The sequence below is a fragment of the Suncus etruscus genome, chromosome 2 (assembly GCF_024139225.1).
Source record: "Suncus etruscus isolate mSunEtr1 chromosome 2, mSunEtr1.pri.cur, whole genome shotgun sequence".
NCBI classification, from domain to species: Eukaryota; Metazoa; Chordata; class Mammalia; order Eulipotyphla; family Soricidae; genus Suncus; species Suncus etruscus.
The window spans coordinates 84,232,044-84,252,118 of record NC_064849.1 but is presented as its reverse complement, the minus strand read 5'-3'; the positions used below and the strand labels follow the sequence as shown (position 1 = coordinate 84,252,118).

Genomic DNA, 20,075 nt, shown 5'->3' with positions numbered 1-20,075 from the left:
GTATGTTTATTGTTCAGAAGACTTGGCTAGGGCCCTGAGCACTTGACTCCAGGTGCCCAAAGCTAAGCACCTGGTTTTGATATATATTGATCATGGGAGTTAAAGAGGTATATGTAAGTACATATTTGTTTATATAATATATGATAATATGCATATTTATGGCTGGAGAAGTGGTCAGGAGGTCAGGCACTAGCCTTGCATGTTACCCTCCCTGTTTCAATTCCTGGCACTGTAGAGGGTCCCCTGAGTACTACCCAGGCTCATCCCAAAGCACAAAGCCCAGAATAACCCTGCTAGGTATGACCCAAGATTCAAAAATTAATATTATAATAATGCACATTTATTCTAGTCATGTGCAATGATATATAATAATATGAAAGACACCTTTGGCGTTTCAATCCTCTTCTTTCCTCTGTCATCCTTCCATCCACTTACTCATTTGACAGTTTTTCAATTCAGCACCAGCTTTGAACCTGATGTGAGGCAGAAAATGCTGGGCCAAGTCCCTTATCTGGGGACTTATATTCCAGAGTGAAAGCAGGGACTGAACAAATAAACACACAGAGTCACGAGTTAACAGCACTGACAGAAGTGAGAGCGATAGAAGGGAACCCTAGTTACGCTGAGTAAGAAAGATTTGCTCATCCTCACTTTTAGGGAATTTTGGAGGGGCAGGGATCACCCAGCAGTGGTCAGTGCTTACTCCTGACTCTGTCCTCAGGAATTACTCCTGGTGGTGCTCAGGGGACCACATGCAATTCTGAGGATCAAAACCAGCTGAGTTACAATGCAAGGCAAATTCCCTATCTGTTTTGGCATTATTGCTTTGGCAATCGTCTATTTTAATGGCTCATGCCCATTTTTAAGAAATGGAAATGAATCCAAAGAATGAATTGATTTTCCCAAAGCAGAGCACTGGTAGTGGAAGAAGAATCAGGATCCTAACACCTGCAACCCTCTACAGGCCCGATAATCAACAGCCACATAACTTAGCAAACCTTGGTTTTCCCCAGAGGGACCTAGTGGGCTAGGTGGGTGGCATGGGCATTGGAAATCAAGATGAGATCTCCTTCATCCTCACCCCATTTCTCAGAAGTATGCCTGAGTGTGCACTGCTGCATGAAACCTGTGCTAATGATGCTAATGCAACAGTGCAACCTATGCAGTGCTAAATGCATTATTGCAAATTATGCAATGCTAAAGCACTCTGTGCAGATTCTTCCATTACTGCCCTCTGAACCGGTGTTGCGTGTCTCTACCTAGGATGCTCCAAAGTGACGTGCATCAGCCTGACTCGAGAGGCTTCCATCAAACTCTCCCCGCTGCACGGAAAACAGATTTCCATCCGCTACCTGGACATGACCGATTGCTTCGTGTTGGAGGACGAGGGCCTGCACACCATCGCGGCACACTGCACGCAGCTCACGCATCTCTACCTGCGGCGTTGTGTGCGCCTCACAGACGAAGGCCTGCGCTACCTGATGATCTACTGCCCGTCCATCAAGGAGCTGAGTGTCAGCGACTGTCGCTTTGTCAGCGACTTTGGCCTGCGAGAGATCGCCAAGCTCGAGGGCCGCCTGCGCTATCTGAGCATCGCGCACTGTGGCCGGGTCACCGACGTGGGCATCCGTTATGTAGCCAAGTACTGCAGCAAACTGCGCTACCTCAACGCCAGGGGCTGCGAGGGCCTCACGGACCATGGCGTGGAGTACCTGGCCAAGAACTGCCCCAAGCTCAAGTCGCTGGACATTGGCAAATGCCCGCTGGTCTCCGACACCGGCCTGGAGTGCCTGGCCCTAAACTGCTTTAACCTCAAGCGACTCAGCCTCAAGTCTTGCGAGAGCGTCACAGGCCAGGGCTTGCAGATCGTGGCCGCCAATTGCTTCGACCTGCAGATGCTGAACGTGCAGGACTGCGAGGTGTCGGTGGAGGCCTTGCGGTTTGTCAAGCGCCACTGCAAGCGATGTGTGATCGAACACACCAACCCGGCCTTCTTCTGAAAGCTCGGGGCACCCCCACGATGAACACCAACCCAAACCCCAATGCAATGAGTCTTTGTGCTTTGGTTTTCTTTTTTTCAGCTATCGCTGGAGGTACTGCAACACCCACCCAAGTCTACCATCACACTCGGATTTGCTTCTTTTCTTCCAGGAAGGCTCTTAGGAATCTAGCTTTAGTTTTATCCTCCGTTCTTATGGGCCATAGAGGTGGGAGGAAGGAAATGGCAGAAGGGGGACTAGTTGCAATGACAGTCCATGAATGCTTTGATGGTGATTTATTTTTAATGCCAAGTCTCTTGTAGACAGTTGCAATGCACCTGAGATTCATCTCAGCAGAATGTTGGCAATGTGAGGAATGCCCTGCCCATCTTTATCTGACAAGCTGCACTCAGCCCAGAGCTCTCTATGTCTGCCCTTCCTCTTCCTATCTCTCCTCTGCCTCTTCAAACAGCACCAAGAAATCCACCCAATAGCACTGGTCAGACCCCACACTTTAACCTGCTTGTCTGGCTAAACAGTTCTCTGCAGTGTCATATGCCTGGCTAATTCTGGAGATGGATGTAGTTGAGAGTGCTTCTTTATCAAGTGCTTCTGAAGGCTCTTAAGGAAGTGCTTTGCCTCAGCAGCACAGGGGAGAGGCACCAGCCTTCTGTCCCCCACCACCCCTTGTCCTGCCTTCCCACCGCCTTTTCCCCAAATCGCCCATTAACCAGTTGCTTTGCTTAGACAGGGCTCTTTATCTCTCTGGGCTTGGGCTTCTGGCACTGAATCTAAGCCGGCCAGCTGGAGAATTAGCTTCCTGCCCCTTTTAGTACTGAGAAGCAGAGATGGGAGCAAACAGTGCACACAAGGCATCTAATCCTTCCAAGAATGTTGGGTCTGTATAGTCCTTGGGAGCACTGGATGTGCCAAAGCTAAAATCTGACCCTATTTTTTCCTCCCCTCTGCGTATCTTTGGCCTCCTCTGCATTTCTTGGGTACTTTCTTCCCTTCTAAGTGGATGCTTTTTGTGCTCATGCATTTCAGCTTCCTTCACTCCACACCGCCCAATCAAGACCATGAAATTCCTGATCCCAGCAAAAGCTCACATGCCTCCAGTCAGGGCGAGTGTTTTCAAAGAGGAGGAAAGACCCTCTGTTTTTTCAAGAGCCAGCGAAGCCCAAGGGGACACATGTCCTCTACGGTTTTTCTGATCTTTCGCTGTGCACATCTGCCATGCAGCTGGCAGGCACAGAAGCCCAGGCTCTTCATCATTCCAGTCTCATCTTGACTTTTCTATTTATTTCACTGTGCATCAGACTTTAACACATGAGGCCTGATGAGGTTGGGTTATGAAGTGTGTCTTGGTGCAGCTTGTTACCTTGTGTGATTTCCCCTTGGTTTGTCTGCATGTTCTCAGCTTAAAAAGAGGAAAATAAACATACTTTCAGGTGCTCATTATGAAGCACCAGACACAAGAGAAAACTCACACCAGCAAGACCATTGGCCAAGGCTGCATTTGAAATGGTCCCGTGTAAACAGAAATGCTTTGGGGAGCCTCATTTTTGTGTAATCCAGATGCCAGAGAATATCCATTTGTTATTTAGGGGAAAATGTAGCGTTTTGTTAATAAACACTTGACCTTTCTCAGGTGATGCTCTGGCCACTCCCCTCCTTCATCCTTGTCCAAACAGTCCGTCCATTTCTTTCTCAACAAGCACCATCCAAACCCAGATCCTCTGCAATCTATCAGCCCCACATAAACTGGAATCCAGCTTTACCACCTGAATAATAACTGTGTTCCCACTTTAGAATCCCCAGGGTCCTTTACTCAGGTTAGGAAGGAAAAGCTGAAGGGAGGTGGCATCCATCTGGGAAGTTACTTCTCCACATCAGATGGGAGTGAGAAATCTTATATAATCAATATCATTGAGAGTTTAGCTGAGTCATCCAGGGTATGTGCCATGGGGGTGGAATGAATTGTTTGAGGATGATATCTAATGGTAGTTTAAACTGAGAAACCAGTAAAGGGTACAGAGATGACATTTTCTTACTCTGTGTCTTAAGTCCCTTATCTCAATTTTCAGATTTAGAGGGTCATGAAGAATCATTCCTAACCCTTGAATCTTGGGTCTTCTAAGAGAGTTGGTTTAATGCATTTGATACAAAGATTCAAAATGGCACCCAAATTAGAGAAGGGACATCCTATTGTGAGTAACTTTATCCCCACCCATTGAACACACTACACTGTGTCCTGAACATGAGGCAAAGCTGACTTTCACACTGATGGCCCAGCACATGCCATCTGCCCCAACCTCTTCATTCCACCACACACACCTCCAGTCTTTTCTTTGACCATTCACTTTACTCTTGGTAGATGAATCTATCATAGAAGTTACTGGGGAAACAACTCAGCAGTTTTTTTGATACCAGGCAAAAGTCCTCTCTAGGAAATTTATCTGTTTGAAAATAGGGCTTCCTTCCTGCCACTGCTAAATTGAATGCTCATTGTTTAGTGTGTCGTTTTCTTTTTTTCTCTTTAATTCTAATGTTCAAATCACTGCGTGCTGTATGACTCTAGAAAGCCTTAATTTACTACCACCAAGAAATAAAGCAATATGTTGGTAATTTGGTTAAGCCTCTCTTAATACCCGCACCAGAAGAACATGCTATTCAGATGTGAACATGCAAGACCAAGCACAAAATGTGTCTTATTTGAAGTAGAGCGTAAGTTGAGTCTTGACAGCTGTTAAAAGTTGCTCTCAGGATTTTGTCATTTTCCTCGACTTGGACTTTCATAAGGTTCATGAACAACTCATTACCTTTATAGTTGAGCTCAAGTCTTCAGCCTTGTACCTTAAAACTCTTAGAATCATACTTACTTTGAAATTCAAAATGTTTTCAATTTAGGAAGTTCTGTGTGGTGTGTTTTTTGTAAAATCTCTAGCAGGGTTTAGGAGTACAATTTTCAACATGTTGAGAGTTCTTCAAGAATAGATGGGATTTGTCACAGTATATTATAAGATAATTACTAAGGAGCTAGGAGATGGGACAGGGTATGGTTCACACTGAGCATGCAACTAATCTGCCTTTAATTTCTGGCTCCATAACATGAGCCATGAAGGTTCTGAAGGCCCTAATCACCATTGAATGTGACCCTGGAGGCCCCCAGCTTTACTGGGGTGGACATAGTACCACTGGCACCACAGAGCCTGATCAACATCACATTCTCAGGCCCTTGTGCTGAACCCACAGCCCCACTGACTGAGCATCATAAAGGGGAGGGGAGGTCCTGGGTCTCCTGAGCACCACATAAAAGGCAAAAAATAAGAATTGTTCTAGACTGAATTGCCATGCAGTTATCTCGATCAGGTATTACCGTCAAATTAATTTGTGCCAAGCGTAAATGAAAACTGGATATTATTTTTCCCTTCCAGCTTTCTGGATTTCAAAATTGTGGATATGTAACTGGGAATCTGCAGATGTTTTACCTGGCACTGGTTACAGACATTGGAGAAGTCTTCAAACTTAGGCAGACCATTAGTTGTTATAATTTTTTATCTTAAACCAGTAAAATATGGCAGAAGAACATGGGACTTGAGCTGAAAGGAAAAATAACTGAGGCCATTGGAAAAAGAAAAATGCCAAATCTCTACTCTAAACCAATAGATCTGAGAAATCAATATGGCACAAAGCAGGTACTGACAGATGAGTGCAAACTTTATTTTAGCAAATTAAAAGGCTTCAAGAGATGCCAAGTTTAAAAGTTTTTGTCCTCAGCCTTTTCGCTACTCTATGTCAGCTGCTTAAAGATTTTCTATAACCCAATAGGACTGCTAACTGCTTTGGAACTTTTGTTTGAGATAATTCCCAAAACTTTCATGGAACTCTCCTTAAAAAAGTAAGCAACAGATAAAAACCTATTTTCTCATCAAGTTTATGAGTTCTTAGATTGAGAGTTGTTTGAAACTAGAAAGTCTTCCAGGAGTTTTAAATTCACAGCCATGCAACATGAAATTTAAAAGATTGAGTATGTTTAAGAGGAAAAGTAATGCAGCATGAAGTTGCTTACCATGTCTAAACTTTCAGTCATTCAAAGTAGTGATTTATTCTATAAGATCCTCATGATGAGTCTAAAGAATCTACTTTGAAGAATGCCACGAAGAGAATAAAGAACATTCAAGGACTAGGCAAATATTCAAGTAAATCAGTAAAGTTAGTGTACTTTCTTGGTCAACAGATTTTTCTTTTTGATGCAAGTATCAAAGTGGTCCTTAAGGTTACCAAGAAAGAGATGCAAGGGGTAGTTGGAGGGAGTTAGGGGACATGTCTAACATTTTTCTACAGTAGATACTGACACCTGAAATTGTCACGCATATAAATTTTATAAAGATGACCATCAAGGGGCACAGCCATTAGCATGAGGGAAGAAAGAACTCTCATAGACATTTAGATTGGGGATACACCTTTTATTATATCAAAGTATCAGACCAGCTTTTTTTGTAAACCCCATGTGATGAAAACATCTGCATTTGGTAGTTGGATATGGCATAATCCTTGCCTGTCATCAGCATATTTATGGCCAGGAATTGGCAGTATGGGCCCAAGATTATCTGCAGCTAAAATGCCAGCCTTGTGGGCCACCCAGAAAAGTTTATTTCAAAATCTAGCTCACAGGATGACAGAAACTTTCTCTGTAATTCATAGCTTTATTTTTTTAGCCAACATGGATACTCTTTTTGTATTACTCTAATAGTTTTGTAATAACAATGAAAATAGAATAATCGATATTTCTCAGTCAGTGTACCCTTTATTCAAAAAGTCGATTTTTTTTTAAAATACTGACTCATATAAAATTAATCAGGCATTAAAATTTCCAAGAAATGGATTTTCCTTGTAAGTGCACTGTGGATAGGTTCTCTGAAACCTCAAATTTTATTAAGGTTAAAAGCGTGAAGCTATATGCCCACAGTAATGATACACTCAACACTCACAACCATGGAAAGGCTAAGAGGAATAGGAAGACTATTATTCTCTTTTTCACTGTAATCTGACACAACAGACTTCAAGGATTTTCAGAGCCCCAATTGCCTCCAAAGCCTTGGCAGGCTCATTAAGACTGTTTCTAGATAGGAAGCAACAGATACCAAGGAAATTTTTTTTTAATTACAAAGATTAACCAGTAATTGGTACATCCCTTTTTTCCAGTAGCCACCCTCTGTAAATATAATTTTTTATATCCCCCAGTGTTTCATACAACATGAATGTATTCTTTGTGAAGGTTTACATATAGAATTTAAAGACTTATAGTCTTTTTCATTTATGAGAAAGTAGATAAAAGAACAAAACTGTCACAATGGATAAATCACCTTCTCCATTTTATCTCAGTCATTCTTTGGGAGATAGAGGCCCAGAAAATGTAGTTTCGTACTGTTTTATTTTTCCAGAATAGCTGCACAAATGCATTGGATTTTAGTTTTACAGTTCCTCATTGAGCATCGTTGACTCTGAAAATGGAGAAATGGAGGTTCATCATGCCCCCTGACACTCACTAAGTGAAGGCCCTCAGAAAACATCTTATCCACACAGACCTGGACCATCAGAAGAAGCACTAGAGCGAGATATTTGAGACCATTTCTGCAGTTCTCAACACAGAAATGCAGCAGACAGATGCTGATGGGAAAATATTCTAGCAGCAAAGGCCACCATTGGGTCATTGGACTGGAAAGTTTGAATATCTTCCGGGTTGATGCTCTTTCTACACTCAAACATTAAATAAAAAACAACAAATAATGATCATGAACACATTGAGTAACTGGATATCAAATTACTGGGGGCTTAAAAAGAAAAGAAATGGAATGAAACGTACAAAAATGACCTCTCATTTAACTAACGAAAACTGGATCCTCCACATTTCCATGTCTGTATGATTTCCTTGATGTGCCTTAAAATAGAGCATGGGCCCCTGATTTGAACCGGGACTCCCAGCCTCCCAGGACCCTTCCCTTAAGGTCCAAACTTCAATAATTAAAACTTAAAATGGGGGGCCAGAGCAGTGGCACAGAGCAGTAAGGCCTTCCCAGCACTAGCCTAGAATAAACGGCAGTTCCATCCTCCTGCATTCCATATGCTCCCCCAAGCCAGGAGCGATTTCTGAATAACCAGCCATAGCCAGGAGTAACCTCTGAGCGCCACTTCATGTGCCCCCCCTCAAATTAAAATGGGCCTGTTATGGTGGCAGGCTAGAGGGTAGGGGTGCTGACTTGGGATGCACTCTGAGAACTTTGGTGGAAGGAGGTCAACACTGGTGGGTGGGATTGGTGCTGAAACATTGTATGCCTGAAACCCAACTATGAAGAACTTTGTAAATCACAGTGGTTTCAATTAAAACACTTTTTTAAAATAAAAATAGAATGCACTGCAAAGCCCTGGGAAAAGCAGTCACTGCCTGGAGGGGTAGGGGGATATTAGCCCTCCCCAAAACACACAGATCCCTTTGCAAATGTGCGCTTCATTACAAATGCAAGTGGAGAAACAACAAAAGCCCTTAAAGGTTATCATATTGCATAAGAAGTCGTGATTTTGTGCTTACAAACAGAAAAGCCACACATGTTGGGTGTCCAGGGTCTCCATTTAATTACCCTCACCCTAAGTTCATTGGCCTAATGACTTCAGGGCTTGGATGACTAATTTTTCACAACCTATAGCTTGTTCGGGCCAAGAGAAAAGTGGCAGTTCTTATCAGATTTTCTAAATGATGCCAAGTATGATATCAGCAATTAAACCTTGGGAGTAGTTTAAATCCAAGCAAAGCCTTAGGGAATTTTGGATCACTTTTGGTTGAAACAAAGATGCACTGGATATTTCTTAGTGTGAGAGTAAATGCAACTTTTAGAACTTCCTTTAAACGTATTTCTTGATTTTGTAGAGGGAAATTAATGTCCTGCATTGTTTTCACAGTTATAGAGAACTGGCCTTGGAGCTCTCGGTGATCACTTGATGAAACACAGGTCCAAGAGTTTCCATTCTAGTTCTGCTGAGTGTGACCACTTTTGGATCTGTCTCCTATTGGGACTCTCTGGTTGCTTCAAAGAAATTCTCAGGTAACATAAAGAACCCAGTGTTCAGCAGAAACACCATTGCAGAATAGCAGAATTACCTTCCCAGGAACATAAAACATTCTAGAAGATGATCCCAAAAATACAAATAGCTTCTTTCTGGAAGATCATAGAGATATTCTGCTGCTATTCATTAATGACAAGTGAATTCCATGATTATTGCAAAGGCTTAATTAAAACCTATCTAAAAAAACCTGTGCTTAATCAATTCAGAGGCATTTCTTTTGGTTTGGGTTTAGATTCTTTTTATACCCGACTCTCAGGTTTGATTAATATACTTAATAATTAGATTAAAATTTAATCATCTATAATGTGCTCTCTGTTTTCACCACTAATCTTCTGGTAATGTTTGAAATAATCTCTTAATTTGTCTGTGTTTACCCATCACTCATAATTTCCTCCCTATTTCTCCAGCTGAGCCTGCTTTAACAGCAATTATAATGCCATGCTTTATTTCTGTTTAAATTATTGATGACAATCAGAATTGTCATATGAAATCTGTTGCTAACTTATGAATAGCCCTCCCCATAAATGCAGATAAGTTATTTTTAAAAGTCACTTAGAAAACTGTCAAGGTTCTTTATAGCATTTCATTCTGGCAGATTATCACAGGACATGGGGGTCTGTAAATATATTTCTATCCAGTAGAATGGCAACAAATATTCTTTATATATATACATATATATATATATAATATTCAGACTTTCAATTTGGGTTATAAAACATATCACTGATTTTATTTCACAATATCTTATGGTTGAATGTTTTTGAGTTTCTTTAGTTAGCATCAAGTAGCTACTTTCAATAGTGCATACAAACATCTGCACAGTACACCTTAATGAAGCTACTTTGAGTACAAATAGGAATATCTCACTTAGTTTTCACAATCAGAACAAAATGTAGACCTTTTAGTGGGGCTACTTTCCCAACCTTCTTAAATTCTTTCCAAATCTGAAACCATGGAGTGTTTCCCAAGGATTCAAACCAAAGGCATTACATTCAGTCATTCTCAAACATTTTATGAACAAGTCTTAAAATTCCCTCAATTTGCTTCAGACCCACCATTTATAAACTTCAAAGGACCTTCTAACTTCAAAGAACCTTCTCACTTAATTTCTCCATCACCTTGACCTTACAAAAACACTATAGAGAGGCCAGAGCAATAGTACAGAGGGAAGGTTGTTTGCCTTGCATGTGGCCAACCTGGGTTAGATCCCCAACATCCCATATGGTTCCTTGAGCCTGCCAGAGTGATTTCTGAAAACAGAGCTGGGGTACCCCTGAGCACTTCCGAGTGTGGCCCAAAAACAAACAAACAAACAAAAAACACAGTAGAAAAATTTAATATAATCTGTACTAAGATAAAAGAAATCCAAAAACTTTGAACAACTCTGCTTCACAAATGTTTCAAACACAAACAGATAAGTATGCCTTTAAATTTTAATAGCACAAAAAGTCAGAATTTTCTTTTTCATTCTACCAATGATTATTTTGTTAATTTAAAAAAAATCACTTAATTTCCATAGAAGAGGAAATTGCAAAAGTAATGCTAAGAAGTCACACTGTTTGTTAAGTATAACTGCCATTCATATTTTATAAGATGTTCTGATTTTATATAAAAATGATGGATACATACATAAACTTAGGTAGGTGAGATATTTGTGTATGCATACAGATATACATCTATTCACACACATAGATGATAGATATTTTGGTAAAGGGAGCAGCCAATATTGACACCATGTAATAAAAAGTATTGAATTTCCTAAAAATCTCTCTTCCTTAGCATTTTATTTAGCTGTAGGAAATACATTAATGTTCAGGCCCATAAAAAAATAAGTTAGAGTAGCCACATCCATCAAAAATATTGAGTGCTCTATGGCCTTAATTTTTATCAAAATCACTCTAAATCTTGCCAGTCTAAAGATTTAGATTAAGTCTGAAAAGATTTCTTTAAAAGAATAGAGATATTCTATTGCAGCTATTATAAGAACTAAGAAGGCATTTGACCCAGCCAATAAAATTGAAATCCAAGGGAATAAGTAACCTTTTTGAATTAGGATGCAGACAGAACTTTATGACCTACTTATTCTTTTCTCAGTTCTAGTCACTGGACCAAAGATGAGCTTGTTTAATGATGGCATCCAAATGACTCTCCTTTGCCAAACACAATATTTTTTCCAATGTGGTGGCTGTGAATTGTCTTTTGTACTGTTACATGTTTTTTTTTTTCATTCCCAAGCCAGATATTTTTTCTGAAAAAAAAATATAGTATAATAGGTGCCATTGAAAATCAGAAGTAGTCATCAGAATTCTAGAGAAACAAATTTTTCATAAATCACAATGATAGTTTTATCTGTACTGACTTAGCATTTGCCTTTAGACAGATCAGTTCAATCTGATGATGGAAAAAATGTAATTAAAGGACTGAGACCTGAAATATCCTAACAATGTCCAAGAAACACTTGGCCTTGGAATGCTTACGTTGCTCTTATTTCAGAATGAGTAGCATTTTGGTCTATAATCGGAAGTGGGGAGGGAGAATGTTTCAGAAGGAGGAAAGAAGCATTGTTTTGAACTTGCTCATGGGAGAGGTCACATGAGCTCCATGAAGCTGAGCTCCAAGATTTTAAAGCTGACTTGAACAAATTTTCTCTGAACCTCCTTTGTGCCTGATCCAGTAAGACTACTCTTGCCCCAGAGGCTTACAGGGCTTCTTCCCTTTTTATGTGTGTGTGCAATTTTGCACATACTAATCCTACAGGAGTTCTGAAGCCAGTAATGTTTCTTTGTCCCTACATCTTGTTATTATTGTTCTTGTAATGTTTGCCAGTCTCATGGTTGCAAGATTATATCCCATTGTTATTTTGATTTATTTCCCTGACGATAAGTGACACAGTTTTTTTCAAATGCCTTTTGACCACCTGTATTTTTTCTTTGAAGATGTTTCTGTTCATCCCTTCCCCCTTTGTTTGAAGGAATTGGTTGTTTTTAATAGTCACTCATTCACTTTAGTAATTGGAGACAAATCACAAAACAGATCCAATCCTGTATTAAGCTACCAGTCGTCAAATTCTCATTTGAATTGTATTGTTCAAGGTACTGGATATAGAGCAAGTAGATGGAGAAAGGTCCATGATCTCATGAAGAATGTTCTAAAGTGATTTTGTTCCACAGGACCTTTGTCAATAATGTTTATGTCATGAAAATTGTTTATTTTCAAATACTAAACATTTATGCTACCCACACTGTCCATTGTAGTCACCCTGCATTATTTGTAGGAACTTGAAATGTGGTTGGGGAGAACTAAGAACAGAGTTAGATTGTATTTGATTGTAATTAATTTGAATTGAAAAGCCACATCTGGCTAGTGGTCAATATATTTTTCTAGTTTGTAGTTCAAGGACCACACTATCGAACAAATTGGTAATAAAATGTTCTTTATGCTATCTCATAAGACAGTCCAGTCATTGGTCATGAGTGGTGAGTGAATTCAACATAGTGACTCCCATCTCATTGTCATAAATGTAATTAACACATGAGTCTATACACTTATCTCTTGTGCAGCATAATTTTAGAAATATGGTTCGCAAAGTATGGTCCATAGACTCAGCAGCATCCAAAACTTGAATTGTTCAATCCTGAGTATCTCACAAGGTGAAAAGATAAACATTGGAGGACAAGTGCTAGAATATTAAAATTAATGAAGTGCATAAGTGCTTTATTGCTTTATGTTAGTGAGGGTAAGAATAGGCTAAAGGACAAAGATAAGAAACTTATAATATATAGTAGCAGAACATAAAGTAGACTAAGAATGCATCAGGGACAGTTTTCCATTTTAACATAAGTAACAATAGTTTTTACTAAAGAGGTGGCATTTGCAAAAAGACGTGGGAGAAATCAGGAAGCAGGAAAGGTGGACATTAGCAGGAACAACTTTCCGAGCTACTGCAACAGAGAACTCAAGGTAAGAGCAAAGACCCACTGAATTGACTTGTTCTGGGAGCTGCTAGGAGGACAACTTGGCTACAGTCAGACTCGAGCAGGTAATGGGGCTTGCCCAGGTAACGTGAGACTTTGTAAAAGGGTGACGCCATTGAATTGAACTTGTTTGGTTTTTTTTTCCAGTGAGATGAAGAAACATCAAATAGTCAGAATACCACAGTTTGAATTACATTTCAAAGGGTGCCACAGACTTAAGTGGCACCAGGGCATAAGTTCTACCTAGACTAATTGCAACAACCTAATAAAGAAATGATGGTAGTTTCAATCAGAATAGTGCAACTGGTGAGAAATGGTCAAAGTTCGGGTATGTTTTAAACCTCAAAGACTTTCCTTCCAAGACAAATGTGGATTTAGAATCAAACAAAATAATTAATAACAGCAGCAGCAACAACAACAACAACAACAAAAAACCATGTAAAGGAGAATCCAAGCTAATGGAAACATACACTTATTTTTTTGAAATGTTTTGTTACCTTTATTTAAGCACTTTGAGTACAAACATGATTGTAGTTGAGTTTCAGTCACAAAAAGACACTCCCTTCACCAGTGCAACATTACCATCACCTTCCTCAATCTCTCTCCTCTCCCCTCTCACCTGTATTCAAGATAGGCATTCTACTTCTCTCACTCATTAACATTGTCACCATAGTTGTCAGTGTAGTTATTTCTCTAACTATACTCACCAATCCTTGTAGTGAGCTTTATATCATGAGTCAGTCCTTCTGGCCCTCAACTCTACTATCTTTGGGAATTAGTACAATAATGTCTTTTAGTTTTCTTAAAACCCATAGATGAGTAATACTATTCTGTGTCTATCTCCCTCTGATTTATTTCACTTAGCATAATAGATTCCATGTACATCCATGTATAAGAAAATTTCATGACTTCATCTCTCCTGATGGCTACATAATATTCCATTGTGTATATGTACTATAGTTTCTTTAGCTATTCACCTGTTGAGGGGCATCTTGGTTGTTTCCAGAGTCTGGCTCTTGTAAATAGCACTGCAATGAATATAGGTATGAGAAAGGGATCTTTGAATTTTATTTTTGAGTTCTTAGGGTATATCCCTAGGAGTGGTATAGCTGGATCATATAGGAGCTCAAGTTTCATTTTTTTTTAGGAATCTCCATATTGTTTTCTATAAAGGCTGGACTAGATGGCATACCCACCAACAGTGAATGAGAGTTCCTTTCTCCCCATATCCCCACCACCACTGATCTTGTTCTTTGTGATGTGTGCCAGTCTCTGTGGTGTGAGATGGTACCTCATGGTTGTTTTGATTTGCATCTCTCTGATGATGTGGAGCATTTATTCATGTGCCATTTGGCCGTTTGCATTTCTTCTTTGAGGAAGTGTCTGTTCACTTCTCCCCATTTTTTGATAGGGTTAGATGTTTTTTTCTTGTTAAGTTCTTTCAGTACCTTGTATATTTTCAATATTAGCCCTTTATCTGATGCGTACTGGGTGAATAGTTTCATTCATTCTGTGGGTGGCTTTTGAATCTATTTACTTTAAGATGCAGAAGCTTCTCAGCTTAATATAATCCTATTTGTTTATCTCTGCTTCCACTTGTTTGGAGAGTGCTACATTCTCCTTGAAGATGCCTTTAGTCTCAATGTCATGGAGTGTTTTACCTATGTGTTGTTCTGTATACCTTATGATTTCTGGCCTAATATCAAGGTCTTTGATGCATTTAGATTTGACCTTTGTTCATGGTGTTAGATGGAGATCTGAGTTTGCTTTTTTGCAACTGGATGAAAAGTTGTGCCAACACCACTTCTTTTTTATTAATATCTTTATTTAAACACATTGATTACAAACATGATTGTGTTTGGGTTTCAGTCATTTAAGAGCATCCCCCTTCACCAGTGCAACATTCCCATCACCAATATCCCAAATCTCCATCGTCCCCACCCCACCCCTGCCTCTACTCTAGACAGGCTTTCTACTTCCCTCATTCATTCACAATGTTATGATAGTTCTGAATTTAGTTATTTCTCTAACTGCACTCATCAGTCTTTGTAGTGAGTTTCATGTAGTGAGCTGGACCTTCCAGCCCTCCTCTCTTTTGTCTTTGAAAAGTATTGCAAGGATGTCTTTCATTTTTCGAAAAACCCATTGATGAGTGAGACTATTCTTGTCTATCTCTCTCCCTCTGACTTATTTCACTCAGCATAATAAATTCCATGTACATCTATGTATAAGAAAATTTTATGACTTCATCTCTCCTGACAGCTGCATAATATTCCATTGTGTATATGTACCATAGTTTCTTTAGCTATTCACCTGTTGAGGGGCATCTTGGTTGTTTCCAGACTGGCTATTGTAAATAGTGCTTCGATGAATATAGGTGTGAGAAAGGGATTTTTGTATTAGATTTTTGTGTTCCTAGAGTATATCCCTAGGAGTGTTATAGCTGGATCATATGGGAACTCAATTTTCAGGTTTTGGAGGAATCTCCATATCGCTTTCCATAAAGGTTGAACTAGACGGCATTCCCACCAGCAGTGGGTTAGAGTTTCTTTCTCTCTACATCTGTGCCAGCACTGCTTCTTTCTCATTCTTTGTGATGTGTGCCAATCTTTGTGGTGTAAGATGGTACCTCATAGTTGTTTTGATTTGCATCTCCCTGATGATTAGTGATGTGGAGCATTTTTTCATGTGCCTTTGGCCATTTGTATTTCTTTTTTGTCAAATTGTTTGTCCATTTCTTCTCCCCATTTTTTTGATGGGATTAGATTTTTTTTTGTAAAGTTCTGTCAGTGCCTTGTATATTTTTGGATATTAGCTCCTTATAATATCTGATGGGTATTGGGTGAATAGTTTCTCCCACTCAGTGGGAGTATCCTGGGCACTATTTTCTTTGAGATTCAGAAGCTTCTCAGCTTAATATATTCCCATCTGTTTATCTCTGCTTCCACTTGTTTGGAGAGTGCCAACACCACTTTTTGAAGAGGTTTTCCTTGCTCCATTTTTTACTCCTTGCCCTTTTATCAAAATTAATTGATTGCATGTCTGGGAAGCATCTCTGAATATTCAAGTCTATTCCACTGATCTGAGGGTCTGTCTTTATTCCAATACCATGCTGTTTTAATGACTATAGCTTTGTAATACAATTTAAAGTTGGAGAAAGTGCTGCATTATATATTCCTTTCCCCATCGTATATTGCTATTCATGGGTGTTTATTGTTCAAATAAATTTCCGAAGTGTTTGATCGACTTCTTTGAAGAATGTCATGGGTATCTTTAGAGGGATTGCATGCAATCTGTACAATGCTTTGGGGAGTATTTATTGATGTGGACAACAAAATAAAAGTAGACACTATTTTCATTTTTCTGTATGTTTTAAAAACTTTAAGTGTTTTTATGATTATGAGGAAATTTCACTCGTCTTTATAAATATTAATAATTTTCATTTTATTCACATACATATATGTATACATACACAAAATTACACATGTATATATTATCAAATTTGAATATACACAAATACACACATAAACAGACACTTGTCCAGCCACTTCTTTCATATGGACACTTTCATATAGAAATATTGGAGTCACAACTGAATATTTCTTTCCATGTAAAACTTACTTGGTACAAATTTAAACAACAGACAAATAAAAGCAGTGTAATATCTCATGATGATAAGGATTATGAAGAAAACTAATGTAGACTAAAGAGGGGTGTATGCCAAAGGAAGTGGGGTGCTGTAGAGAAGGAATAGAAAAAACTCTCTCAAAAGAGAGAATTTCAACAGGAGAGAGAAATCTTTGCATTATAGCAAGACAATTTGTTATTGAATGTTGTTATTACTTTCCTATTAAAGATAACAAATTACCCTCCCAGTTTGGCAACTTGAAGGAGTGAACATACGTTATCTCCTGGTTCCTGTGGGTCATAGAACTGTATCACAAGTTCTTTATCTCACATAACTTGGCAGCAGTTCAGATGGAATATTCTGGCTGGAACTTTCTGTCAAGATATCAGCCTGAACTATAGTGTTTTGAAGACAGAACAAGCTGGAGAATCTACTTCCAACCTCACTCAATTCTACTGACAGAAAACAGCCATATGGATCTCTCCATGGGGCTGCTTATGGCATGAGAGCTATTTCTCAGAGTGAAGGATGTACAGAAGAAGATTTACAAAAAGAAAGAAAACCTTTTGTCTTTCCCTGAAAGGACTTGCCATTGTTTCTGCTGTATCCTATTGGTACCACAGGCTGACCCAAGTGCAATGTGGGAGGGATTTGAGAGGCTTGAATTTCAGAAGACAGAGATCATTGGTCATTCTTAAGTTTGAGCTACCCTCAAGTACAATATATAGTGTATATACTCCTGAGAGCATCTTAGTTCTTCGCATTTAATCAGATGCATTGATTGCCTCAATCTTTCTCAGAGTCAAGAAAAGATGAAAGAGGAAGATTACGAGAAGGAGGAGAAGTGAAAATTTGAATAGAAGAACTAAAGGAGAATGGAAAACAGGAAAAGTTGAAGAATGAAGAAGAGGAAAGGTGAAGAAAATAAAACTAAAACTAGAAATATAAATCTCTGGGGCTAGAGATATAGAACAGCAGACAGAACCACTTGTCTTGCACAGAGCTGACCTGAGTTTAGTCTCTAGATAACATATGGTTCCCTAAGCTTTACCTGAACACGTAAACTCTGAACACGGTGTGTGGGTCAAAAATCAAGCATAAAAAAAAGAAATTTCTGTATTTTGTTTTGTAAATTCTCTCAGACTTGCTAGCTCCTAAATAACCCATTTAGGATATGTCATTAAATGTCCTAAGATGCTTTGCTGCAATATCCATATCTCCAAATATTTTCTCTTTGGATGGTTATTCCCTATATCCCAAAGGAAAATGAATTTTCTAAGAACTGTACTACCCTAAATATGTAAATTATGCCAATCTTCCCCCTCCCCCTTAGAAAACTAAAGTTAGCTCTAAGACAGTTTTTATTATAATTACTTTCATTAAGCCTATTTGCTGACTGTCTACTTTATGGTCCACTTTTCTTCTTCAATGTCTGACATTCTTAATTCATTCAGGCCTTTGAAAAATGTCTCATATAATAAATTTCTTAGTTGGTTTAGTTCCAATGGGGGGAAATTGCTCTGCAGGAAAGCTTGCCTGTGTTCTTTTAATAGACCACAAAGATGACATCTTTCAGTATATTTCTCTTTCTTCCTGTTTCCAGGAAATCCAGAAAATGGTGAAGGACTCAGCCATAATCTTTTTCCCCTTCCATATATCTGGCAACATCTATTCTCTCTCTAAATTTCTTTTGATTACTCTTTTTTTCTTTTTTCCCTTATGTTTATCGTTACATGCCATCTTTGATTTTTTTTTGCAGGAGTCAGGATTTCTGTTCCAAATATATAGCAAAAGCTTCATATCAAATATAATGAGTCTTGATTTGGGCTCCAAATACAGTCTTCCCTACTCTCAGGAGCATTTATGATAGCATTTATGAAGAACTCATTGCAGAGCCTTCCAGTATCTTGGAAAGGTGCTATCTTTCATAGGAATTTTTTCTATAGTTGGCAGAAAATGTTTCTAATGTGCCCTTCTTAAAAGTGGACCTTAAATGGATTTATGTTGAAGTCCTAACCCTCAGAAACTCAGAATATAAATATATTTGAGGTATTTGCAAAGATAGTTAAATTAAAGTAAATTCATTTGGGTCAGTGCTAATCCAGTATTATCAATGTTCTTATCAGAAAGGGAAATTTGGATATAGTTACAGAGAAAAACTCATTATGAAAATAGAATTTTACAAACTAAACAGAAACCTTGATACAAACCAAGTCCTCAGACACCATGATCTTGGACTTATCCAGTCTTCAGAACTAATAGAAAGCAAATTTTTGTTCTTAATACCACCTTAGCAGTAGAACTTTCTGATTGTGGTAAAGTAAAAATATATTGTATCATCCAACAAAGGAGTGAAAACAGGAGCTTTTAGTGTTTTTAAACTTAGTCAATGGTCAAGTCCTAAAGATGCACTGCTTGGTTTGGTGATATAAAATCTTGGAGAGGTTGAACACTGAGTACAATGACAGACATTGTGCTTGCAGGCACCAGTCACATCCTAAGTGAAGTCTGGAATTACCTAAGGCATGGCCATCTGGTCAATAGGTGGCTTCTCTGAAATGTAAGGGAGTCATTAATTCTCATGTGAGTGACCAGTATTTAAACCACTATGTGATACAAAAAGGTCATGATTTTCCATGCTGTCTGAAATACGAAAATTCGCAAAGCTCACTCATTGTCACTTCCTGTTCGTGTTTTGAGATGGTCTAAATGCCTGCATGGTTCATGAAGTTTCTATACCTGAAGATTGGTCAGAGGGGACAGCTTACCTTCTTCTGTAGTTAAATCTCATGGTACAATGTTTACGTTCACATCATCAATACTTCTTTCTTCTCTATGAAAAAATAGAAAGAGAAATTTCTGACATAAACTTTTCTTAGAGAAAGCCTCCTTCTTGGAGAATTTCTGCAGGGGTCCCAGACTACCAAAGTCCTGAGTAGGCATTCCCAGCATCTGATTTTCTGTTTTAGCAAGTGAGAACCATTAGGGAGGGGTCATAGAGAGAGGGTAGGTAGAAATTCAGAACCAGGAAAACGTTGTTCCCTGTAGATAAGCTCAAATAGACAGATATTTCCTTTTCCTTTTTCCTTCATTTTCAAAAACTAAAGTCATATTTCCTTTTCAGTCAGGAGACATAAATATTTGTGCATTCAAAAGATGGTGTTATTCATGACACTCAACTTCTATTATCATCTTCAGAATGATCTGCAAACAAAGATACTCCAAATATTTCCACATTGCTATCTCCATGGCCAATCCTGATCTGTAGGGCTTAACTACCTGCATTCTCTTCTGATCTTGGATGAATGTGCCTGATTTGGTTTATCCATAACATACCCATCAAGCTCATCTCTGTAAGGACACAGCCTG

At 38.9% G+C, this 20,075-nt stretch overlaps 1 protein-coding gene across 1 annotated transcript in view; it reads left to right on the top strand.

The window, feature by feature from the left end:
- Nucleotides 1-2,790, top strand: part of FBXL7 (F-box and leucine rich repeat protein 7) — a 457,103-nt gene extending 454,313 nt beyond the window's left edge. The window contains exon 4 of the mRNA XM_049768262.1: nucleotides 1,264-2,790. Within this exon, the coding sequence (XP_049624219.1) occupies nucleotides 1,264-2,000 (737 nt within the window). The 3' untranslated portion in view covers nucleotides 2,001-2,790. The remainder of the gene's footprint in view (nucleotides 1-1,263) is intronic.
- Nucleotides 2,791-20,075: the final 17,285 nt, after the last annotated feature.